The 26,436-nt window shown below is 37.6% G+C and overlaps 1 protein-coding gene across 8 annotated transcripts in view; it reads right to left on the bottom strand.

Annotated features, from left to right (window-relative positions):
- Nucleotides 1-26,436, bottom strand: part of INPP4B (inositol polyphosphate-4-phosphatase type II B) — a 279,334-nt gene that overhangs the window by 47,411 nt on the left and 205,487 nt on the right. For all 8 annotated transcript variants that reach the window (XR_013774362.1, XM_079306680.1, XM_079306678.1 and 5 more), the window contains 3 exons: nt 19,957-20,134; nt 15,330-15,542; nt 9,419-9,563 (listed from right to left, as the gene is read on the bottom strand). Coding sequence is in view for 7 of the 8 variants with exons in the window: in XM_079306680.1 (XP_079162806.1) it covers nt 9,419-9,563; nt 15,330-15,542; nt 19,957-20,134 (536 nt within the window). In the remaining variant the exon portion in view is untranslated. The remainder of the gene's footprint in view (nt 1-9,418; nt 9,564-15,329; nt 15,543-19,956; nt 20,135-26,436) is intronic.

Raw genomic sequence — 26,436 nt, 5'->3', positions numbered from 1 at the left:
TCTTTTTTAGCTTCGCTCTATATTGTTCTCATTAAATATTTAGATATATTGAACTCATTTTTAGCTATTTCTATAAGAGAGTTGTAGAACTATTTTGAAACATGTTTTGCTCTGTTAAAATACATGCTAGGAATATCAGAAAAAAATGCCTAGTGAAATGCTTGAAAAATGTAATTCTTTAATACATTACAAATGAAACAGTGATAACTAGGAATGGAGGAAAATCAGAACACCTTACACAAACTTGCCCAATAATCCCAGCTGTTCCTGAATTTTACAGGATTTAATAAAATCAGATTTGCATTGTAGTGGCATATGGCTTTGCCTAACCTCTAACTTGAGCAAATAATAAAAAAACAAATAAATCCCCCTCTTTCTGAATCTATATCTCAGTTTCATTGTACAGTTTAAAATGAGAGAAATCAACACTCCAAAGAATCCATATAAAAGTTGGGAATGCGACTGATTTAATACAGTCCATAATAGGCTCATATTTTCTGTAGATTAGTGTAATTAAGAATCAATGATAATGAAAATTTGTTGTAATTAGGTGCAAGACAGCAGCATGTTGTTTCAGGTAACATTCTGAGTCAGACCAGTGAAAACTCGTTAGTACTGAGGAAGTTCTTTAGGCAGGAAGACACAGCTGCCTGTTGCCAGACAATTTGGCTGAGCTCCAGAAAAACACATAAATTAATAAAACTGTAGCCAAGAAGCCTGGAGAGAACTTTGAAAGCTGGGAGAAATTACAGAAAGTAAGGAGCAGAAAAGGGGAACAAGGACAAAGGAGGCACAGAGAACAACCTGAGCTCCTTTATTGTCTTTGTGGTCAGACAGCATGTGTTTTAACACAGTCATTCATATATTCATGAGTAATACAGACTGAGGAAGTGTTCCCTGGAAAACAGCACATCCAAAGTGAGTGTCATCCTGACAAAACAGATCATAAGCCACCCCCAGGTACAAGCTCCAGCAAAAAGAGGTGATTTTATTCATGTCATTGACTAACAGACTGATGACACACTGCGTGCCAAGGTTTGGTGTACAGGTTTTAAAGAGATTGCTGGAAAAATGGAGAGCTTGCAGAGCAGAACTACCAAGATTTAGAGTTTAATCTCCTTAAGCTGATGAGAAAGGGTGAGAATCAACTTGAATCCCCCTCTTCATGAGGAGAAAATAACAAGGACTAACTGGGGTGTTTGTTCTAGGATAAGAACAAACAGAGGCTGCTGCAAAACAGATGAATTTAGAAATAAGGCAGACAAAAAGATGTGATGTACTGGAAGTCAGTGTAGACAGTCCAGGCAACCAAAACTCTCCTGTCAAGTCAAATTATAATAATTTATTAATTTAATCAATAAACATATGCCAGTAACAGCAACAGCAGGAAAACAGTTTAAAAGATGCAATGCACACTGACCCAGTAAGCAGGGCTGCATACGGTAAGAATAGAGTTTGTTGGCTGCTTCTCACTTGAGCAAATAATGAAAAAGATTATCCCTGGCCAATTTAAAATAAACTTGAAGGTACAGCAAACAGACATCTGTTACTCTTCCATGGGAAAGGAGAGCTGGATACAGACACAGCCAAGGATGTGGCAAATACTCTGATAGCCAGGGTAGAAAAAGCAGAATTTCTAGAACTAACCACACTTGAACTGGCTATTACAATTCAGGTTATGTGGATAGGGCTGATCAGTAGTTCTGAAAGTATTTTTCATAAAAGAACAGCATGAATGGACATTGCAAGGGGGAATGGATTCAAACTGAGAGAGAGTAAATTGAAGTTGGACATTAGGAAAAAGTTCTTTACAGTGAGGACAATGAGTAACTGGCACAGGATGCCCAGAGCAGCTGGGGATGCCCCATCCCTGGAAGAGTTCAAGGCCAGGCTGGATGGGGCTTAGAGCAGCCTGGTCTAATGGAAGGTGCCCCTGCCCAACCACTGCAGATGGGTTGGATGAGATGCTCTTTAAGGTACCTTCCAACCCAAACCATTCTTTAATTTTGTGAACAGAGGGTGTCATATACTGGCCACAAGTCACATAGCACCTAGGTCTGTTTTTACTGAGCTGCCACTTAACCAGTCCATCTGCACTGTGGATGTCTGTTTCTTCAGGAACCTAACTTGGCATTTCTCCTTGCTGAGCTGCATCCTAATATTTCAGCACTCCATTTCATCAGGGTCCATTCTAATCCTGCTCCCATAGTGCTTAAAGCCTCTCCCATCTTTAAGCATCTGCAAATTTTATAAGCATCATCCATATTTCATAAGGAAAGTCAGTAATAAAAATACTGAATAATACCAGACCCAGAACATATGTAAGTGGATTCTCCTCCATGCAGCCTTCCAGGTTGGCAGTAAACAACTGATAACCACCTTCTATTACGATTTTCCAAATTATTTTGCACATACCTTATGGTAGCTTCAAGATAATTTCCTCACAACATTTTTTGAGGGAAGACTACATGTTTGGAATACTAATTTATTAATCTACTAACATAAGTAATTTTTGTCTGTAACAGTTGCATTAAAATGGAATTCAAGGATTTGAAATTCTTAAGGCCATTTTTTTCACTAAAGAACATTGATACTAGATTTATAAAAAATAAATCCTACTGAGTATTTAATGCCCAAAGAATACAGAGTCTTTCTTACATACGTATTTGGCTTTTTGGTAAACAATAAAAATTCTAAGTTTGTACAAAACCTTACCCTAGCAAATAAGAAAATATAAATTACTATAGAATATTGCACATGTTACTAGTAAAGAAGACAACTTTTGTGTGATTAAGTTTTCCAAAACAAGCTTCTACTCCTTGCTCACTGTAACTTCTCAATCTCAGTTAATAAAGATGCCTAGTCCCCAGAAGGTGGAGCTAGTTGGCAAATCTGAGAGGGATTGCATTGCTTCTTGAAAAAAAACCCAGAATGTTCATGAATGGACAAGTATATTCTCAAGCTTGTGCTTTACTTAAAATCAAAATAAGAGGTGTATCAGACACTGAGATCTTAGGAAAGCCAAGTCTTGGAAGAAAAACAAAAAAAAAAGATGCTTTGCTCTGTTAAAATTCCACTGTCACTTGTTATGCAGGATATGCTGCTGCAAATACTCCAGCAGGAATATGAATGAGGATCATTCATTAACAATGAACAACAGCCCAAAAATCCAGCAGTAACACCTACTTATATGTAAGTACTGAAGCTTGTAAGTTGTTTCCTTAAAACTGAGAAGCACTGTGAAACTGAAGTTTGTGAAACAAACAAATAAACATTGTATTTTGAAGCTTACAAATAAATTCAGTAGCTTTTGGAACAAAAGATTGTCCTGCATGCAAGGCACAAATATAAAATAGTGATGCAATTCATAAATAGATATTATTTGTCAAGGGAGCTCTAAAGGAGTTCTCTTAGAGTGACTCTATAGAATCACTTTGCATACATTTTAGAATATAATATCTTTCAGAATGCCGTTGTAGAATCACTTCAGGAAAGGAATAATACAAATCATTGCTTTTAACACACTCAGGGACTCATATATATTGAGTCTTCAGATCTCAACTTTATTTTAACTTAAAACCCCAATATTTGTATCCACAACATAGTGAAAACCCCTTGAAAATGGCTGAAGAATTAACTGAATGAGTAAATATCTGAAAAAAGACATTAGGAGCAAGAACAGAAGCAACAAGGAGACTCCAGGATGACTGTCAGGTCACTAAAATGACTTGGGCAGCCTGTCAGTTTGGAACACTTAGCATCCAGAAGAACTGTCAGAGCCTCCTGATGAAGCAAAGAAACTCAGTACAAAAATTGTGCTAGTCAGCCACTAGAAACTAAAACCAGGCATAAAACCTAAACATATTAAAATAAAGAATTGAAGGATGAAATTTAAAAGATAGTATCACTGCTACATAGTTAGAATGAGATTAAAACAAAAGTGCATGTTTGGCAAAGCACTGAGTGAATATTCCATGCCCATTGCCAAGAGAGGGGTGGCAGTTCAGCCTGTGACATGATTTGCCCTTTGGTTACTGGAAAATGCCCTTCAGTCACATGTTCCCATAATCAAAAGTCCTGCACAGGCAAATGACCTGCTTAGCACCCAGCTAGTCAGTTCTGCATGCTCATATCCAAGTTGCAATATGTCAAACCACATGTTAAATTTGATAAAGTTTGGCAGAAAAGCAAGCTCCTGCTCTTTTCCAAGCCAGGCCCACTGAAGTGCTCATTAAATTATGCTGGTAACCAAAAAGGAAAAGCACTGATGCTGCAGCATGGCACTCCTATCTCATTTTTGCCCTAGCAACAGATAAAAAAGGCAATTTTGTCACCTCTGTTTGTGCCACCTAAAATCCATCAATGGCTTTAAGTCACTTCAAAACCTAAATGGTGTGAAGTTAAAAATTAAACCTTAAATAAAAAGCAAAGGAACACATAACGTTGCACTCTTAAAGCAAAGGAGGGCACTTCAGACAAATATAAATGTAGCATATATAAATATAAACGTGACATATAAATGTAACAGCAGATACCCACAAGGTAACCTTTCCCTTGAGTTAATCACTTGCTATCCAAATAAAAATAATCCATGACAGAATTTAAATAAAGGCAAAACAATATAAATGAGTTGATATCACAAACTGAACATCAGACAAACTGTTTTAAGGAAAAAGGCAGGTAAAATCAAGCCAACCAAACAACACAGAGCAGCAATAAATCCCTAAAAACAGCATGAGAGAATTAACCCAGAATTTCATTTTACTCACCTAGGACAGAAATAGTATTTTAATTTATATTTTTTTAAAGGGAGGTTTAAAAAGACTGACTTAGAAACATTCACATATTTAACTTTGCACCATAAAAAGGTCAATGCCTTATTTCTTTATTTTGCCACTCAGCTCTTGGAGCTCAGTTTATCTCCAGCTGAGGGCTAAGCTCTTTGAGAAAGGAGGAAGCTTTGTACTCATAATGCTGCAGCAGTCCTCACAGGAACAGCAAAAACCTGAATATGTTTTCCTGGTATTCCTGCACTTTAAAGCAGCAACTTACTTTGCACACTTTGGATGTCCAGAAAAGCAATTTTGAATTCTTGGGATTTATTATTTCCCTGCAATTATCCAAGATTTTCTACATTGTCACATGGATTATAGTTAAACCCAAAACCTCTAACTATACATACACAAGTACCTCAGCACATTCGGTCACAGTGAAAACAGAAAGACAAAGGTAATAAAAGACAAAGCTAAGGAAATCTAACACACTTTAAAATAGGAGTAATGGATAAATCTTGCTCTGTGAATGCTGTGCAACTAAATATTCTGATATCTTGTTTTAGTTTGTTGATTCAGTTAAATACACCTTCTTTCCCTTATACGTTTTTCAGCTTCTGTTTATAACCAAAGCACTTAGAGAAAGTACTGCTGAAGGGGTTGTCTTGTATTGCTGGCTACATTCAGCCCAGGTAAGGATCCCATGAAAAAGAAAAGGATGAAACAGAAGTGAGAGAGAAAAGAAAAAAAAAAGGTATAAGTAAAATTGATACAAAAACAAACTTAAGAGAAAAGGAGAGAAAAATGCAAGGAAGAAGGGAAGAAAAAGCTTTTCACATGTTGTTACTCTAAATAAATTGTCTGACAGTCAAGGAGACAGACTACAGGAGATTTTTTCATCTTCCTGACTCAACAATATTTTATAATAAAAGCTTTTCTAAAGATGCAAATAAATCTAGCACATGACTTTGTTTCCCACTTCTACCAGCACTGCATTGGAAGGGATGCATTGAAAGGATGCAGAGCTGATCCCCAGGACACTGAAAGTCAGAAATTTTGAATCTAGACTTACGTAGTCCCCAAAAAGTATCAGATAATACAAGAAAAAATAACCCACATATTTCTGTAGCAATGTGGGTATGAGCAGAGTTTTCCTCTAATTGCAGCTAGGAAATGTGGCAATGTTCCCCAGGTGCTCTTTGCTACCTATGCTGAAGGTTATCAGCAGCCAATTCACAGAGCTTACAAAAATCCATAATTCACTTAAATGCAAAATGCCAGGCAATCACTCCAGCAGCTCAAATTGTTTGAGATAATGTGGTGGATCCTGTATGTATCAAATGAGAGAGTTCTCACCCAGAGCCAGAGGAGGAATAGCTGGGTGGGAGCTCTGATGGGATAGTACAAGGAGCAGATGGAAACAGCAGCCAAACCCGGAGATCTGTCAGGGGCTGTGTAAGCACAAGAGCAAACTGCTGTGTTTCACTGGCACCTCTAATGCTGCAGGACAGGCTTTCACATTCCAACTCTCATGGAAAATGAAAAAGCAAAAATAAAAAGAATTTAATGTTGTCATGTATTTCTCCAAGGCAAACCAGATGAGAGTTCAAAGAACAACAAAAAAAAAAAAACCCCTCTCCTTAAAAATCTTTCTCTCTTCCTGATTTATCCTGCAGAGGATTCATAATCCTGCAACTGATGAAACCATAGCATGTTACCTTGGTAACTGTAACTCAAATTCAGTCTTTAGAATACACTCAAAGGTCAGACTGCATGAAAAGTTAAGGCTAAGGAAAGTATAATTCACATTGAAAGGCAGAGTACAGGGGAAAAAAAGTCCTCCAATATTTCTAATTACAAAGATTCTAAACAATAAATATAAACATGTTTGGGGGAAAAAAAAGGAATAAGATCACACAATGTCACCACTGAGACTGCAAATACAAACCTACTTTAGGAAACTGAATACATGCTACGACAACATCTGTATTTATATGAAGATGCTATTGCATCAAACCATTGTCAAAACATTTTCTGTCATCTAAAAGGAACACTTGTGTATTCTTTGACAGGTTTTTCACTGCTATATGTTACAAAAAACCCAGTCAGGTTCACTAAATAAGCAAAAATTTCACACTATACTTTCATTCCATACAAGGCATATTTGTCAATATTTTGTTCAAAACTCTGTATTCATTTTTCTTACAAAAGCAGCCCAATTTCTCTGAGGATTAACTGCAGCACTAAAACAGTTTCAGACTCAAAGATCAATTTATGCCCATACATTTGCAGCATTAATAAAATACATTATGGTCAAGTATGCTCAAATTATGTATAATATATAATAGCAAGATGTGGCAAGCTTCGCATTTCTGTCATGTTTGTGAATTGTAAGTAGCACAAAATTCTGTAATTTTAGAAATGTATCTATGAGTGTACAGAGTGATTTTGTTTCTAGGAAAATGCTGTGAACTCATAACCAGGCTTCAAGTGTAAAATGAAGCAGAATTAAAGCCAAATTTATAACTGAAAGCTTGGAATCTCCATCTCTGTGTAGGTGCTCCACAGTGCACTCTTAGGGTTTCATGTTAAAGTTCAGAGAGGGAGTTGCAGAGAAAAACAAACATCTAAATCCATATTCTAATAGAATTTAAGCATGAAAAATTCTGGCCCCAAAGTGTTGAAAATCATTAGGGAACCAACTTTGGCACACACCTGGATAGCTCTTCAGAAAGCTCCATCTTTAAAACTAGTTCTATAGAAGAAAGCAATTTTTAAGATGTCTCCATTTCTGTATGACCTTGAAAGTCCTATAAACTGTCCAAGGCATTCCAAAAGTGATGTCTTACTCAAAAAGAACGTGAAAACACAGCAGTTTGCCCCACAAATCTCTGCAGCTCTCATGTGAGGGAGTGTTGGAGAACTTTCAGAACAGCTCAACAAAAGCACTGACTGCTCTCACTGAAGGACACCTGTACTGATTCAAGAGAAACAGCTCTGAATGGGATGGCTCTGAAACATAGGAAAAACGAAGAATTTATTCCAGCACCAGAGAAGTTGGATATTTTTTGTGTCCTTGGCCCACCAGCTCCAGAAGACAACTTCTTATCTGATGAAACTCATCTATCATTTTCTAACTGTTACAGCTATCATTATTGCTTAGCAAGAGCTACCTTTCATTCTACTTGATGTCTACTTATTATAATACTTAAATTTTTTTTCTTCTAGATAGAGGAAGGAGGTCTGGAAATTTGAACTTTTGCTCCCTAACTATGAAACACAAACAAAACCTACAACATATATTTCTATGCATACACACATAAATGCAGTACAATCACTGGGGGAAAACTCTGGGTGAAAGTTTACTACTACCACTTTACCTGCAAAACATTTCTACAAGACATTCTGGACTTCTTACAATAGCAGGAAAGCTTGTTAACACCATGGGGAAGAGAAGGGAGTTAGGAACAAGAAAAATATTATGGTTTTTTTTTTTTTTTAAACCCTATGAATATGATTGGGTTGACCATCTACAGATACTAAGTTCAAAACTACACCTACCTGGCTGTTAAATATTAGTACCTTCTCTGAGGAAGGCAGGAAAAGTGTAGAAAGCTGTGTTAATATTTTTCACTAGAGAACAGAGATGATATCATCTACATCTCTAACATTACATGCCTGGTAGTTTCCCTAAGGAAACTTAGGGAACCAAACAGATAAGGAATAACCTGCTCTCTGAAATATTCATACAAAAGCAAGTTCAACATATCTGGCATTGAAAAGAAGGATTCCAGGACTCCAGCATAAACCTCACATACTGGTAAAAAAGCACAATGAAAAAATAAAAGTCCAAACTATACAAATCTCCATAAAACAAAGTAGTTGTGTTGGTTTGTAGCTTTGTATGGGGAGTTGTTTTATTTAGCTGAAGAGTGGCACAAAGGCTGGCTCTGATTTCCTTGCTTTAGTAGTACCACCACTGTCACTAAGGACCTGTTTCATTTGTTGCAACACACTTTCAGAATAGAAACTCTCAGACTTATCAAACAGATCTAATCTATGCATCAAGAATGCAAACATGAATAAGCCATAGGAGAGGATCAGAAGATTTGGTGACAAGGACCCTCGGAGGAGGGTCATCCCATCATCCCATGGAATTATTCCATTTGGCTTTTTGACACAGGCTGACAAGTAAATCCAGGTAAACATGAATTTTATCAAATTAGAAAGCAAAAATTGGTATATCACCTCAGAAAACTGGTCGAGTTTGCAGGAGAATGACACTGATACAGAATGTTCACCTTTCCTTGCAAGTTTTCTATGGGGTAAGACACAGTCCAATTTTTTCCCCTCAAAATACTACATAGAAGTAAAATCTAAAGTAAATTAAATTGCATCAGCCTTCAAAAACAAAACATTGTGGCTTCAAAAGATTTGCACTCTGGCACAAACAAGTTATCACGTCAAGCAGTCTGAGCACACAATAAAGCTGTACTTTGATCAATAACCTCCCTACAAGTGTGCAAAACCATGCTATTGTGCTCTCAAAGATACTATGGAGTCTGCTCTAGATGACTTTTCTGTACTTGTTTAAATTTTTATTTACTCTTGTCAATGATAAAAAAAAATTAGGAGGGGTTGCTTACCATCTGTATGCAACACCTGGCAATCTGCTGCTGAAGACTCATTTTCACCCTCTTTAATGTTGCTGATGTTGTCTTTTTCAAGCAGTCTGTCCACCATGGCAATAAGGCAGTTCAAACTCTTTGCCACATTGGCCCACACCCTGTCCTGAAAAGAGCAGAATTATCACTGCATGTTACTGAAGAAAAAAAATAAAAAAAATAAAAAAGACAATAGTAATTTATTAACCCCTTAAAGTTGAGACAGACACATGCAAGTTACTAGAAATATTAGATGCCAGCATGACTGCTTCTGTCATTCTTCAGCCTATTACCAACCTAAGCCTTTTTTCATGGAGATTTTTCTTGCAGTGTGAATGAACCCAAACTCTTATGGTTTTAGACACTGAAGAACACATGCTTCAAACTTGACATGAAAATGCAGACAAAATTTCAGGTCTAATAGCAAGGAACTGAGCAGTTTGACTATTTAAATACCTTAAGAGTGTAGACACTCAAAACCTTTCCAAATCGAAACTTTTGTGCAACTGCCAGTTTTGTCATAGTACTTAACAACCTCTTTTTGATAATTTACCATATCCTGTATTTTAACACATCAGTTACTCTGCTAAGCAAATGTTAAATTCAAAGACTAGGATGAGAAACTTGCTGTCATGTCATGTGTATTAGGTAATACAATTTCAGTTTCCTTCTTCACCTCTCACATAAACTGCAACCATCATACTTAACAGAAATTATAATAAATAAGAGAATTACAGAAGTAATAAGGTGGTAGGAGAAATTCTGTATGAGCAGAGAACAAAAGAAATAATGAAGAGCATAAGAAAGAGCTGTTATGGAACAGAGATAGAGGGAGGGTCCTTCAAGTGCTGGATGCTGCATAAATCAAAGCTCTTGCACGTACTTTTGCAGCACTAAATAAGGAGCAATAAACCAAGCCATACAAGAAGTGAGGCTGTACACAAGACATGCAATCAGACTAAAATCAAACCATAACAAACCCACAGAAACCACCCCCCATGTCCGTGTTTCAATGCTGAGTCATTCTGAAAACAATGCTGAGCAACCAGAGGTTGCCTGAGGGTTAAAAATGGCAAGATAATGTCACTACTTTGTTTTGTACTATAAAATGCCAGAAGCATTTTCAATATGTCAGGTCTTCAGATGCAAAAAAGAGGTTGTAAAAATAACAAGAGAGAAAGTTAAGGAAAACTGAAAATCCAGAGAAACACCATAGTTCCATATAAATGGCAACACTTGCATTTTGAGTGTAGGCAAATGTAGAACTAAGGCAAACATTTAAACCTAATGCTACTTTTCAATTAAATGCCTCTCTTAAGCCTGACTAGAGGGATCTGATCTTTCCCTTCCCTCCTCCTGAGGATGCAAACTGTGACAAGGGCACCCTGACCTAAGAGACATCAGGTGAGCCTACAGACAGAGGCACAGACTTGCCCAACCTGTACAACAGAGTTCCTCTCCTCCAGCTCCCCAAACCTGATTCCTGGAGCATTCTTGTGGGCTGCCTTAAGGACAAAGGCATCCAGTTTATAGGTGAACACAAACAATGGTTTCATTTTCTCCCTAGATACACCCATGCTTCAACCACACCATGAAAAAGATACTGTTGATTTACAAGAGACAAGAAGTTGGTCACACCCAAGCAGAACTGCATTTATTCTACAACTACTTTAAATGCTGCATGTACAATGCAACATGTGGAAATATCTGTACCTGTACATGAAACAAGCCGATACATAAGAAATTGATATCTACATGCCTAGATACAATTAAAAGTCAAAAGAAAGGTATAGATTCCTTCAGAAGTTTCCTCCTGTGTGCATCTCAAGCAACCCTGAAAAACACTTAGAATATGTGTGAAACTACTGATTTTTACCACCCACAAGTATAATTTTGGGGAGAAGGGTTCCCTGAAGAGTACGGAAATACTAAAAATATTAAAAATTCTGGCCCCAAGTGTCTGCAAGTTTACTAGAGAGTATCAGGGAACTTCAGAGCTTCTAGTCACTGGAAGTGGCTGGAACATGCAACTCAAGTTGCTCAGTGAGGCTCCAGTAGTGTAATTTCCCTTTCCTCTGTCTGCTGGCACAGTTTAATCCTCACACAAAAGCATTAAAATCTTAATGAGCATGTGGAGTTATTGCACAAGCAACACAAATATGAGCCCTTGTTTCACTTTGGAAAGAGCCCTTTTCTCTTTTCAAACCAACTATTAACCCAGCATTGAGATGATGTCTATGCAATATTCACAGAAACATTCCCTGAGGGTTTAGAAGCAAAATTCATAAACATCTGTAGAGAGAAAGCTCACTCTACTTATCATGTATCTGGCTTTTACATACATGCAAGTGAGAGGGAGCAAGGGCCTGTCTCACAGCTTCACAGAGGAGGTTCCTGGGATTGTGGGCAGACAGAAAATGTAGAGGTGTTTATCATTCACTGAGATGTTATTCTGTCTGCACCAAAGGCAGTCACATTTTTCAAAGAAGGCTATTGAAATTCTGCAGTTTGGCAGGAACAATTTTCAAGTAAAAATGCAGTTTCCAATCAGTGCAAATCAAGTGGCTTTCTATGAGTCTCCATGAGAAGAAATTAATCCATTTTGTATTGTCTTTCTTTACTATTTCCAGAATATTTTCCTGTGGCCTAGCACACTTTCCACTGACTTTTCATCTCCTTAAGCAGTCTATTTTCAATTTGCCCAAGAACAATCTCTCAAGTGATCACTTTACAGCATGTGACAGGTTAAAGGACAAAATAAAGTCCATGCAGTCTCTTAAGCAAGCATTCTAATAAACTCTCTGTGTCAAGTGAAGGATCAGGAGAAATATTTCTTGATACACTGAAGTACTAAGACCCTAGTTTTCCTAAGCAGGATACGCTTTCCCTGATCACAGGTTTCCCACTAGTTGCTGGAGCAATGTGGATAGTAATTTTGTGGTATGAAAAAATGAGAGACAGAAGATCTCTCTCCCTCTCATTGCTGCTTCTTTAAGTACAAAGCTCAAAGCAATGACAGGAAAGGTGGAAACCTGTGATAGCACTTAACCCCACTGAGACAAGGCAGACACATTTACATCTTCTACTTCTTCCAAACTTCAGAAGCCATCTGGAATGTTATGGAGTCCTGGCTCATGTAGCTAGATGTTGCTGGTTAGAAATGATCATAGTCACACTTGTACTGTCACCTCTGCTGTGGCACTGGTTAGCAGACATGCACACTGAAAGATGTAAAGCTAGGCCTTGGCATCAGTGAAAGCTGGGCACTTCTAGGAAAATTAAAAATGAACCTGTAAAATAATTCTCTTTCATTCACAAAACAAACAAAAAAACAAACAAACAAAAAAATTAATTTCCATCTGATCTGAAAGTATCATTAAAAGCAGCTTCATTTCTACGAGCAGGAATGGATACTCTTTCCTGCCACTGCACCCAAGTCAATGTCCTCCTTCTAAACACTGCCAGCCAGTGGAGTTCCAGAGGCTGTCTCTTTGTTTAAAGGACTCTCAGTCTTTCTGAATTCTCCACAGAGCTCCTCAGTTATTTCTTGTCCCTCCCTATACACCACTGCAGTTGGGTGCTTTACTTGTGCTAGGTATGACACAGCATCTGCACTTTCCAGCACTCTGAAAGTGCTGTGTCTCTTTCATGTGAGTGGTTATTCAGATATTTCCTTGAGGTCCTTTTGAGCTCTGTTCAGAGGTAAAGGAAATATCTTAAGTAATGTGCATGGTTAACATCCCCTTGTGCTGTGGCACCAACATCAATCTTTCAGCCCCATGTCTGATCACCACATCAGCATTTGTACAGAGCTTATTGGAAATGCCACTTTATCTGCTCTTTGTAGCTCCAGTCACATAAACCACTCAGAATTGTAGAGCAGAGTCAGCTCCAAGTGGCAGTGTGCCCACCTTTTTTTGTATTATACATGGAAACTTGCTTTGTGCCATCCTGCAGGGAGGTTCTAGGATAGCAGAAGCAGCTGGTGAGAGGAGAACAAAATATCTACCCAGAGGCAATGTAAAACTCTCAAGTTAAATATTTTTCCTTTGGCAGTGATGCTTTCCTGCTGCCTGTGCATAGTGCACCAAGATAAACAGCTCAATCCATACTGCTGCCAGTGGCTCTGGGAAAAGTCTTCATACTTCTGTGATGGTCATAAGGCAACACAGACATGTGAAGTGGATGAAAAAGGGTCAGCTTAAAGAGTTAAGGATTTAGATTTTAGGCAAAACCAAAATTCCAATTGCAAAATGTAACATTAGTGCTTTATAATAATGAGAAAAAACCCCACAGCAGCAAAGGAGTATAGAGCATTGTGTGTGCAAAGCAATGTATCTCAAAGTTTTTTCCTTCACAGTCAAGTTTCACAGTAGATTAAGTATTTTTTTCAAATTCCATATGCATTTGTTCTTTCTCTTTCCATCATGCTAATGACAATTTGATCATTAAAACTCATATTATTTATCACCTGTGCTGGCAGAAAGAACTGAAATCTATCCAAAGTCTAATCATTCAAATTCAGAAAAAAATCACAAAATTTCTCCAGGATTTATACTCTCTCAAGTTTGACAGTGACTCTGATTCAGTTTAACTCAGAAAACAGTAAGATAGACTTAATTTTGAAACAAGATAATCTTACTAATTCAGCAGAACAAAACCCCACATTTAAAATGACCCACTTATGCAATTTAATAGGTGAGGACCAAGCACCTGGCAGATTTTTTTTTAACAGTAATGAAATATAGCAAAGCTATCTTCTCTTCAGAGATGCTAAACTGCAGTACTAGAAAAAAAAAAAATACAGCTTCCACAAAGTTCCACTTTTTCCAGTGCAAAATTTCTCTCTTTTATGAAAGCTATTGCTTTATTTAAATTTCTGAATGTTTCATCAGCTGAAAACAAACATTTTGGCTTTAGTTCAAAGAAAGAATCACCATTCCAGCCCCTCAGGTTGTTGAGAAAACTAGAAAAAAAATGAATTAAAGGCTCTAAAACTGGAGGACAAATAAAAGAGTGAGTAATTTATTGTTTAAATCTCATGACTACTTAATGCATGGGGCTGGAAATACTTGTCTTTCTTCTAGAAAAAATATGTTCTTCTTCCTTTATTTTTTGTGTGGATAAAAATTACAGTTCAGGTGCAATACCATAGCTCACACAAGTTATTAATTATTTACAGTAGAGATGAATATGCTGGCATCCTTTACACTTATGAGAACACAGTGATGAACTCAAAGTATGAGCCTGGATTGAATAAAAATAGCTTCAGTACATATGTAGCAAAGTAACAAATCTATTATTAAGATATTTAACAAAATAATTGATTTATAAAATCTCAGCCATATAAATAATACATACCTTTGAAAGAGATGCTAAGCATGTTAAATTGTACAAGTTAAATTTTAATTATTTTACACAATCTCAGGCACCCTGTAAAGCAGAGTGTAAGGGCAAAGGGCTCTGTTCTGCTGAGGGTTAACTCGTGCATTTTAAATGGTTACAGCCTGAGGGTTGGAAAGGGGTGTTGCAGGAGGTGGGGAAGAAAATAACATTTCCCACTGAACAACATATCCTTAAATCTGCCCAACTAGAAAAACCAACCCAAGTAAGAACAAAGAAAGACTATTTTTCTGTCTGGGCAAGAAGACACTCATCATCTGCACTGTTATATGCACAACCAGGCAGTCTCAGAGCAGCACACTGTATTTAGGAAAATCCTTCAAGTTTAGCTTCAAAATCTGCAGTGCATCTGAAAAGCACAATTTGACAGTTCTGCACCCCTTTCCCCCGCTGCAGTGACAGGTGACAAGGACACTTAGGGCCTGAGCTCATTTATGCTGATTTGTAGGGTTTCATACTGACCTCCAACAGAGGTTTTCTGGCTACTTACCCACTCTTCCTCATCATACTCAGAATGATGGGGTATAGAGTCCTGCCTCTTAATCTGAGAAGGATGCTCCTGGTGCTGTGCATCAGCCCCTTCTTCTGCACTGTTTCTAGGCACAGCTGGTTTCTTGAGGACACAGCCAGGCCGGGCTGTGTACAGTGCTAAAAGGGCACTTCTGACCAGCTGGTCCTTGAATGCATGCACAAATAACTCCGTCTAGGAAAAAACCAAATGAATGAAAAGGTTAGAGCTAAGAAAGCAGCAAAGGTGTAAAACACTGAATTACCCTTATGCAGAGTGGGCATTTGTTTCAGGCCTGCCTGGGAGGCAGAAAACAAAGTAGGCCAACAAATAATGAGGAACATTTCAAGGGTTTTAGAGATATCATCACATTCTACAATCCCAGTGCTCTAAGGATTAACACAAGGGTACATTATCTATCATAGAGATCAGCTTTTCCCATTTTACTTGAATTCCAAATTTTGCCTCAGAGGCAAGTCTCCATAAGAACCAGTTCCAAAAGAAACCAACCATAGCACAGTAATTTCTGAATAAGTATTAGATAAAACACGATTAACCAGTTTAATCATGTCCCTAAATAAAACCCACCACCCCACACTGCTGACATAGCAGTACCTGCAAAAGCAGTATTTCCAGAGATAAATTTCATTACCTGTAGGTATCAACCCAGATATCAGGGTAGGTGACACCTGATTTCAAGCTTGATTTTTTGTATATGTTAAAGAAATGAAACTCTGAAGTAGTTTTCTTGGGTCTTCTGAGGTTGCTATTCAATCTCTGTATCATTTTTCTATGTTGGTTGTTACAGCTGGAATGTTAACATTTTGTTAAAATCCCTCAACCTCTGTGCATTGTTCATCTCCCTTCCACCTCAATAAGGAAAGTAAAATGCTTCCTGCATATTGGCTTCACCATGTCCAGATTGTCACCATGCAACAGCACTTGCTGTTGCCACCAGTGTGCCACAGATGCCAAATCTCCTCTGGGAGACAAAAAGGCTTTAAAAAAATTGATGGTTTTCTTAAGGCTCCAGCTGCTGGGTTAGGTACTCGAATGACAAGTTTCTGCTTTTTCCCATTTTCATTATGTTTAGGAAAAAATATTTTCTGAACGCTTGCATGTGGAAAGGCTGAAAACTTTTACTGCAAATAAACCTCTACAGTTTTAAAAAGAAGAACCTCAGGCATATCAAAGATAAATTATTAATTCTTTAAACCTGATTTGGGATTCTTTAAACTTGGCAACACTACTCATCTCCCTGGTAATTTTACCAGACCCATTCCTTCTCCTCCTTACCAACTTGGTGCCTGAGGGAAAGGGTGTTTTTTATGTTTTCTTACATGCAGCCCCTCATGTCCTTGCTCTGCAGGACAACTTCAGTTTTCTACATTTCCAACCTCCAGATGATGCATGCTTGGAGAATTAATTAGTCTTTGGGGAATAGTGCTATCAAACCCTACCATTCTTTGCCTTACTGTGGCAAATTAAGATTTGAGGTTTGTGTGGTAACTGCAAAGCTCCTCTTCAAGACTTCTACAGCTCCTTATCAAGAGAGTTGAAACTCCATTTCTTGCCTATTCTTAAAAACAGCAAAATCATGGTTTTGCTGAGGTTTCATACCTATCTTCTCCACAATGTCTGTCTGAGATAATTTCAGGTCTGTGGATCAGGCATGCCAGACTCAAAAAAACCTTTAAATTTCAGGAAATTGTGGGTATTGGATGCATTGATGTAAAGAATGTCCACTGTGACTGCAATGTATATTAGGTAATGATCTGAAAAATTCAAGTAATATAATTGAATAGAAATATTTTATGGGGAAAATTAATTTTTAAAAGAAAATCAGTACAGAAGTGAGACTCCATTTTTTCCTGTAGAAACTAAAATGATTCTGTAATTAAATTCCATTCAGAAATCCCATTGGTTTAACAGCAGTCTATATTTTAACCTCATTTTCTAACAGCTCAGTACAGCTAAATTTGCAGAACATCACTATTTATGAAATTGCATTGAAATCACAAAACCAGTCTATACAAAGAAATGAAAACTTTGCAAATTCTTTTAGATACTCTACTAAAGAGTATTTCTGCAAACAAAGATAGGCATAGCTGGGAAATGAATTTATCAAGCCTTCTGCAAGCTGCAAATGCTGATACACTTGTCGACAGCTAAAGGCTTCCTTAATCAATTAACAAAAAGAGATGACAAAAGATTAGTCTCAGGAAAATACTACAGTAAACTGCAAATTATATATGGAGAAGTAAAAGTATGCTTAATATGAGAAAATAAGCTCCATTTAAGAAGCAGCAGTGGAATTATTTGATTTAATTTTCCACTTTCAATCCATGCAGCCAGTCTTTCCATTTCCAACATGAACACTTAAATGTAATTCACATTATTGATAGCTCAGATTTACTCACTGCTACCTAATAATTATAGAAAGAATTATTATATATATCAAGTGATATGTTTTTTAATAAACTTGTGGACTTTTATCACCTGGCAAATCATTTTTATGACTTCTTCCAACTGCTGTTTAATTTCTAAATTTCTATAAAGTTAAGACATAGGAGCATTCATTTTTTACATATAAAAAGTATAGGAAAGATGGAGTAGCAGAAGCACTATATATGCCTTAGGAATACAAGTAGGTATCATGCAATTATATTCAGCAGAGCATGTGCTAATCCATCTTAAATATAAGCAAGAACACTTTGATAGTCTTGGTTCTCCAGGACTGTGCCAAACTATATAGAAGATTATTTTATGACATCAATATAAGGCTTTGAATTAACTGTGAGGGATATAATTTTAATATTGTGTGAGTTCACTGAGTTTAGGGCTTTGAAATGGTATTTCCCTTCCCTGAAGTTGTCTCTTGATCTTTCCTCCCCATCTCTCTTCCCTTCTTTATAAGCAGCTGTCCCACCACACTTGCTTCCTCAGCAATCCACCCTATTCTCCATTATCCATCTTTTCCTAAGAGTAAATTTGGTAATAGACAGGGAAGCAGGTATTGAACCACTCCTGCTGTACTTGTTCAGACAACTGGATTAATCTCTTCCAAGCAAGAAGTGAAGGCTAGCCAGACATCCATGAAGTACATTGGGTGAGACTCCTCCTGGGAGCCTGAGCTTATGTACTAACAGCCATTTAATCTTGGCCCTGAAAAGTTGATATGAACATACACAACTACATCACCAGCTAAAAATGTAAAATATCTATGGCTTTTGCAAACAGAATGAATTTTCTTTTTTGGTCCTTTTCTATAGCCAGAGTCTCCAGCAGGCCATGCTTCAAGCAGTGCTTTAGTAACACAGCTGCCTGCAGCCCCTCTGAAATCATCCCCTCCTCTGCCCAGAGGCAAATGTCCAGAGCAAACACACATTCCTTAGCAACCAGGCTTTGGATCTTCAGAACAAACACTTCTTTGTCTGATTTGCTTTACCTGTGCATACAGATTTCTTTGAACTAACCACTAACAAAGCAGCTCCACTTGTTCTATGCACACCTAAAAGTGCCCTCCTGCATGCACAGGTACACTATAATTGTTACACCCCCCCTCCCTAAATTCCTCTGTTTCATTTCCAGGCTGAATTCTGCTATCTTCCATTATCCCTGACATTCACAGTGACACCAGTGTCCTCTGAGTTATTGTGGATTTACACATCTTCAGCTGAAGGCAGTGTTTCACTCCCCCATGGCTCCTCAGCAATGCCTTCACAGCAAGTGGCCAAGCTCAATATTCAGATTTGAGATTCTCCCATTGAACAAGGAAGTGCTGGGATAACAGTGCTCAACAGACCACAAGCAATGTCACTTCCCAATAGCTGAAGATATATTGAAATGGTGATTGATTGTGTTACTAAGCCATACCAGGATCATGTTACCAAAGAGGTGGCACATGGAGCAATGGGAAACTCTTCACAGCCTGTCAGGTCACAGCTATAGAGCTTCATATTTTTATAGGGTAACATATGCTGGGAAGTATTACAGGCTTCAGATAATCTCCATTATCTGTGAGACAGGTGGGAAATATTATCTTCCCTAATTTAGACCTAAAGGAACCAAGATGAGGAAGAGCCTATAGCTACAGGTGGATATAATAGAAGAGAATTAAAATTTGAGATCTCCTGGAGCCAGCCTCCAAGATTCTCCCTCCAGTCTGCATCACCATTTCTGATTATACTGTTATTCCAAAACTTATACTCAAACATGGGTCGAACTACCTCCCATAAGCAACAGCTTGAAATATAACAGAAAGAGAATAAAAAATAATGATTTCTCATACTACTAAATAATTTATAATTTTGGATATTTTGATAAACTCCAGTATGTGGCCACTGGAGGATAAAGAAGATACATGAAATTAAATTAATTACAGTTTTAAATAAAGGCACTATTAATAGATTTAATTTTCTATATGTAAAACCTACAGAAATGCTAAATAACATTATTTTTTTCTAATAACATCTTGATTCTTTTTTTAGCTGAGTTTATTTAACATTTTCAGATGATGTGAAAGTCAATTTATGCAGAAACCCCACTTCCCCCCAGCAGTTAGACTTGGTTATCCCACTTCCCATTGCAGGGAAGATTTGAATCTTACCTTTTCTGAAAGCATCTTTAAAGAATTCTTCAAGCTGTCTGGAGAACGTTGGCTTGCAGAACTAAGCAGCAGGTCTGCATGGCTTGATATGAGAGGTTGCAGATGATTGATGTTGCTGAGAACTTCTTTTGCCTTGGCTGTGTTTTCAGGTGAATAGTAAATACACTGGTATCCAGTACTGTGATAACAGAGAGTCACAATGTCAGATTCATTTCTGCCAGTAATAGCAATGCTTACCATGCTAAAAGTCTTACTACTACTTCTGAAACAAAACAAAACAACAACAAAAAAAAAAAAAAAAAAAAAAAAAAAAAAAAAAAAAAAAGTTCAGATGCCTGAACTTTATAAATACCACTGAAATGCTCCTCTCTTTAAGAGTAAAAACAAACCTTTCCTTGAACAGTTGCACCAGACTGCCCACCACCACATGCTCCAAGTGGTACAGTACAAAATTCCTTTGAGTGACTGAACATCAAACCCCTATATTTTTATGTGTTTCTTTTAAATACCGTAATTCTAGAGAGAGAAAATATTTGAAAAAGGTAATAATACCAAAGAGCATAAGGCTCCTTATTTTCCCAACTGAGCTCCCCAACAGAGTGTTAACTACCTCACTAAGTCTTTCAAAATGGGTGATTAATGTTTAATTGATCAGTGGCCCACACTGTGTTTGGATTAGCCTCAGTGATGTCCAGGAAGTGATGACAGAGTTATCTCCAATAAAAAGTCCAACTTGCAAGAATAGACAGCAATGGGGTGTGGGAGTTAACTACTTCAAAACCTCACAAATGCAAAAATCCTATTTTCATCTGTTCAAACTACTGTGATTCTTTTGTAGGCCTTCTTGTCCTATCCCTCTTTCCTCTTCCCCCCTTACTAATTATGCAATATTCTCTTACACCATTGCAGACAGCATGCCCACACCCACTGGCTCTTGCTGCGTGCACAACCTTTTGTACACAGCTCTTTCTTTTACAAAGCCCTGCTTCAGGCTTTGAGAGAAACTAACCAAAATCTTTTGCAGCTTCAGATTAACACAGGAAAAATAGAAACCAAGCACCTGCTGGCATATCACCAATGCCAGAAGAGTGTACATACTACTCCCAACTGGTTCTGTTTGTATCTCCCTTCTCTCCTCTTGTGTCTTTTCGTCATAAATACTTCAGTCCCTTCAACTCTTTCACCACTAATTTCTTTAACTTTGCATACCAAGACCCAAATATTGACACTTGTGTAATCCTCTGAACTGCATGCATTGCACTTCATTTCAATCTTTTTTCCAGATCCCTTCATTCCCCCACTTCCTCTTTATGTCTCCTATTGAATGACTTCCAGTTCTTTCTCATTAGTTTTCTACAAATTAGAAATTAAATCTTGATGGGCCCCTTCCAATTCAGCATTTGCTATGATTTTGGCAAAAAAAGATAGTTTCAAGCAGTCTTAAAATTAAGGCTCTTGCTTACATATTTTGCTGAGTTACAGTCCCAAATTCCCCAATACCCATCCTATTTTTCTGTCTTTCATTTCTAGATACAACTCTTTTCAGAGGCAGTCAGGATAAATGGCATCTAAGTGAGTAAAGCTCAACCATATCTAAATTACAATGCATTTCCAACTTACATGAGCTACTAAACTCATGTCCAATACAAGTCATAATTCTGAGTATTTCAGCAGAATGAATCATATAAATGCTCTGCTAATGAATAAGGTGAAATGAAGAAAAAAAATATAAATAAATCTGTCCCTCTGAGTAATGAGGAAACTGCCACAGTTCTACTTTGAGGTGGTCACATTGTTAATGAGATGGACTTCCAGAGCCAGATCTAGCACTACATTCACTGAACCACTCAAGCTGCCAGGCTCAGTAGACAGGGCAGGGACAAAGATTAATAGTCTATATTAATTGTAGTGAAGACATAGTCTTAAAAGTCTTGATACTTCTCTACCTCCCCATCAGGCTTCTCCCTCCCTCTATCAAACAGTTTTTGCAGGCTGAATCTGGCTAATGCTGTCATCAAGCTCACCGTGCACATACTCCTTTCTGGGATTTCCCTCAGTCTTTAAATCCCAGATAATTTTCACTCATCTCCCACAGCTCTAAGCTTCACTGAATATTGCAGCAGAAAAGCTACAGACAGCACAGTAAGAAAGAGGGAAGAGTGACACTAATGATGTGGGCAGTTCTCATTGCAATAAAATATATCATAGCTTTTAAGTAATGGAATTAGTGAAGAGAGAATGACTCTTCAGAATGAGGTGTACTACCAGACTTAATTATCTGGCTAATTTAAACATTTCCAGAACCCCAGAAAACATGACACAACTCCAAATATTTTGTTTCTCTCATAATTTCAGGGCAACTTCCTCCAATCCCCTAGGAAAATGTGTAATTATTTTTCAGAAACAACACATTTGGGAGTATTTGAAGTTTCTGTTGAATTCATGCTGTTAAATCTATGACTAGCTGAGGTTTTCTGTGGCCTTACCCTTAATGAAAACACATTATTACTTACAAGACAGTGACATTCCCTTATCTACACCTGCTTTTAAAGCTTGCTGCTGTATATGCCTCTGGTATGTTAGAAGAGTTAGAAGGGGCAGTTGCCAATAGAAATTACAGAGAAACTTTTCACAGGTGTCCTAAGGCACAAACTAGACCAAGCTTTGCATTAGGGTGAAGGCCACATGGGTAGGTCCAGTGCAGAATATCAGCAGCATAATGAAAACCTACCTCTGATATGCAAATTATGAGTCAGGTACCTTTTGAAAAATTCTATAATAATGCCTTCTGGGTTAAGTTCCAAAGCTTTCACTAAGCATATAAAACCACATTTGATCACTTCTATATATTGGCACCATCATTAACTATGAACGCATGACTGTCAGCAACCATTTCAGTTTTAAAGCTGCTTTATGGACATCCACATGTAATTTGATGTCTTGGAGATGGAGCCGGCTCCCTCCCGGCCAGGCCATTCCCTCTGCACAGTGGCACAGCCTCAGGACCAGCCATTCATTGCTGGGGAGCCATCCCCTGCCAGGCCCTGCTATTTTCTGCCACTGCTTTGGGATTTTTGCTACACTTCAGCCTGATATCCCGTGTCCGCTCCACCCCCACGGTTCCTGGCATGGCTTTGGGGTTTTTGCTAAACTTTGTCACCACATGTGTGCTCGCCTCAGCTGTTCCCACCTGCTGCTCTGAGGTTGAGACTGGCTCTTTCCCGTGGTTGTGCCAAACAAATCATTCTCTCCTCTCTCCCTCCCGCCGCCAGAGCCGCCATTGCCGTGTGGGGAGGCGGCCGCGCCACAGCGCCCCCTGCTGGAGCGGGGGAATCATCGCCCCGCCCTGCCTGGCCGGGAGCCAGCAGCGCCCCCTGCCGGCTGTGCCTGGAACTGCACCAAGGGGAAAGTCCCCAACAGCAGAGAGAAGGAGCAGGTGGGTTCTGGTTATTCCTTTTCCCATATCTGTGCCTGAAAGCCCCTTGATTTCAAAGTTATAATAATTCAGAGAGAAGGGAGCCATATTTTCCATTCCAAGGGAGGTTCCCGCCTTCCTTAGCAGACACCTCTCTCTCAAACTGAGACATTTGAATAAATATATAATTTGCTACATTTTAAATTCTAGATTGGCAAAGTTTTTGCCCGAGAAGAAATAATACAATATGGTAAAATTCTAATTTATAATGAACCTCTGAGTTACTCAACTCCCACCGTTAACTGCATAATTTGTGTCACTTAGTTAAATTGTCACCATCTGGGACTGGCTTAAAATCTTCCAACAATGAACATTTGACCTCCCATTTTTCACAGCCAAACCCACAGACATTAGCATCAAGAACACAATTAAAACAGACAGCAAGTGCATCTACCCTGGATAACTTAAATTTTATGCATATTACTGAAGATACTGATTCAGTGGCTTCTTTGTATTCTGCCTAAAGTCTGAACTTATAATAGTAATAAAAAAATTGCTACATAAAAAACTCTGGATAATTCATGGCCTCAGGAAGTAAAACTAAACCAGCTGATCAGAGCTGAAGTTATGAGAACAGGCTTGAAAGAAACTAGAAATTTGAATTAATTTGTTTTTTTAATTTCCTTAAGATTCCTTTACCACCTTGGAAATCCTAACTTTGAATAAAAGGAAAATGAAATGATGCTATTAGTTCTGTCTGTGATGATCAAATGTTCACAAGTTCTTAAGGCAAATTTCTAAGGCTGTATGCACAGAACGTTTCCTGCTGTTCCTCTATTTTTCTTCATTCCTAACTCCATGAAGTCCAATCTCTCTTTCTCACATGCATGTCTATGTGCAAAAAATAGGGTAAAGTGAGTAAAGAATATAATAAAAAGTGTTAGGCATGACAGGTATTTCATTTGAGAATAAAGGGTACAATTAGAACCAACTCAGATCTTCATTATTTCAACATCTCTGGGACTTTCTGTGAGATGCTACAATTTCTGATTCCTCAGAGAATGGAAATGGGTTCAAGGCTATAAAATTCAGGCAATAGGAACACAGAATATTGCAAGATTAATAAAATCTCCAGTCACCAAACAAGTATGTTACTGAAGGAGTACACCTCATATCTTCACTAAAAAACTAGGCCTCAAACAGAAATAGTTCTTTTAGTCTGTTCAAACCCAAATTAAATTATTATAGTTTTTTGGGGGAAAAAAAGTCTAACAGAACATCCTTTTCAGTAGTGTTCCTGTTTGAACATTTTGTGAATTTAAAACAGGGTCCTTTTCAAACAGTTTGCTAGAAATTATGAATAAAACCACAGTGAATCATAGCACCTAATGCAGCTTGTGAGATACCTCTTTCTCAATGGTTAGGGCATTAAAAAGTTTGAAATCATAAGTCAATGTATTTTGGTGAAAACAGAGATGATTAAATTAGATTTTAAATAAGAAAAAAAAGTCCTTTGTGTATCTTGAAAGTGATTTATGAACATTTCAAGCAGTGAGGCATTATATGGGTATAACTTCGAGAATGTCTGATTTAAATGTTTCTGCACAACTGAGCTCTGAAAACAATCACTTGATGTGCCATCTAGACTGATGAGAAGACAAGCCCTTTCATTTGCTGGAAGCAGAAATAATCTATATTATCAAGCCAAAAAAGATTGCATCTGAACAACTGACTGACTTTCTCTTTTATACAGAAATAGGAAACAAAAAGAACATACCAATACAGAATGATGAAAATTATTCTAAAATGAATGCATATCACACACAAGTAATTAATATTCTGCAATTATTTACCACACTTTAATAATCATATTTCAGTTACTTTAATGCAAATTTTGTAAACAAAATTTCAAAAAACTATCAACTTTTCTTACTCATCCTATGAAATTCACTACTTGCTACTAAAGGGACAGATGTACTAGAGCCATGCCTCATAGACTTGATTGATGTTTATGGTGGAAGGGCCTTTGATCTGCCTTTTTGGTACAGATGAAGAGTAGTATGTGAATGGGTTATAAAGCAATGGAAAAGGCTTCAGATCACATATCACAAAGTTCTGTATTTTTCACCTACAAAAAAAAGTGCCTTTCTTGTTCTTATTTCAAACCTCTTTTTTAAAAAAATGCCTTTTTAAAAATTTGAATGTGATCTTCCTGATGGTAATAAGTGAGAGATTAATTGAATGAACTGCCTTTAAAAAAAATATTATTATACAGGGCTTTTCCTTTGTGTTTGCACAAAGATACATATTCTGTGTAGTAGAAAACATGCCAGATCTATCTTCAGATGCACATTTTCCAGATTCTTCTGTTTGATAAACTTTCACAAAACATATGTCTCAGTCTTGTTTTTGTTTGGCAACTGCAAATGCTACCAGATAACAGTTCCTCTTCTCTGTTAATTCCACAAGTCTAAGATTGAGCAAGAAATATTTTGCAATATGCTGACACTGCTAAAAATTTTGATAAACTGTTCTAATAGTCAGACTGAAGGTCAAAGACATGCAAGGCATTCTGTTAGAACTTGGAAGCGACCAGGGTTGCCTGAGAACTAATCTCTTCCCACATCTGGCTCTAGGTCTTCAGCTCTGTTAGCCTGGAGGAAGTGGTTGCTGAACCTGCATTTTTTTTCTGTTTGTTCTATAGTCTGACTGATTTCTCAAGGTGTCACTTGTTCCTTCAACAAAATCTTCAGAAAATCTGCCCCTGTTGTAAACCAGAAAATTTAAATTGTAAAAGGTGCCCTTGGGGATGCTATGTGTCCTCAAAGCATCTTTATGAAGCAAAATAAAGAGGTGCCTACAAAATAACACTGTTGTCACCACAGCAAAATAAATTTCTTCATGATAAGACTGGGAATGGTCCTTTAATGTATTTATTTAAAGCAGAACCCCTCCTGAATATTCATTAAGTGAGATTGTATTGAGAGCTTGCTTACCCCTGTCTTTCAACTCACATAAGTTCTTGAAGTTGCAATACCAAAACATGGAGTTTTCTCTGTCTTTGA

Source organism: Erithacus rubecula (genome assembly GCF_903797595.1).
Source record: "Erithacus rubecula genome assembly, chromosome: 5".
Classification (NCBI taxonomy): domain Eukaryota; kingdom Metazoa; phylum Chordata; class Aves; order Passeriformes; family Muscicapidae; genus Erithacus; species Erithacus rubecula.
This window is presented reverse-complemented; position numbering and strand designations above follow the sequence as displayed.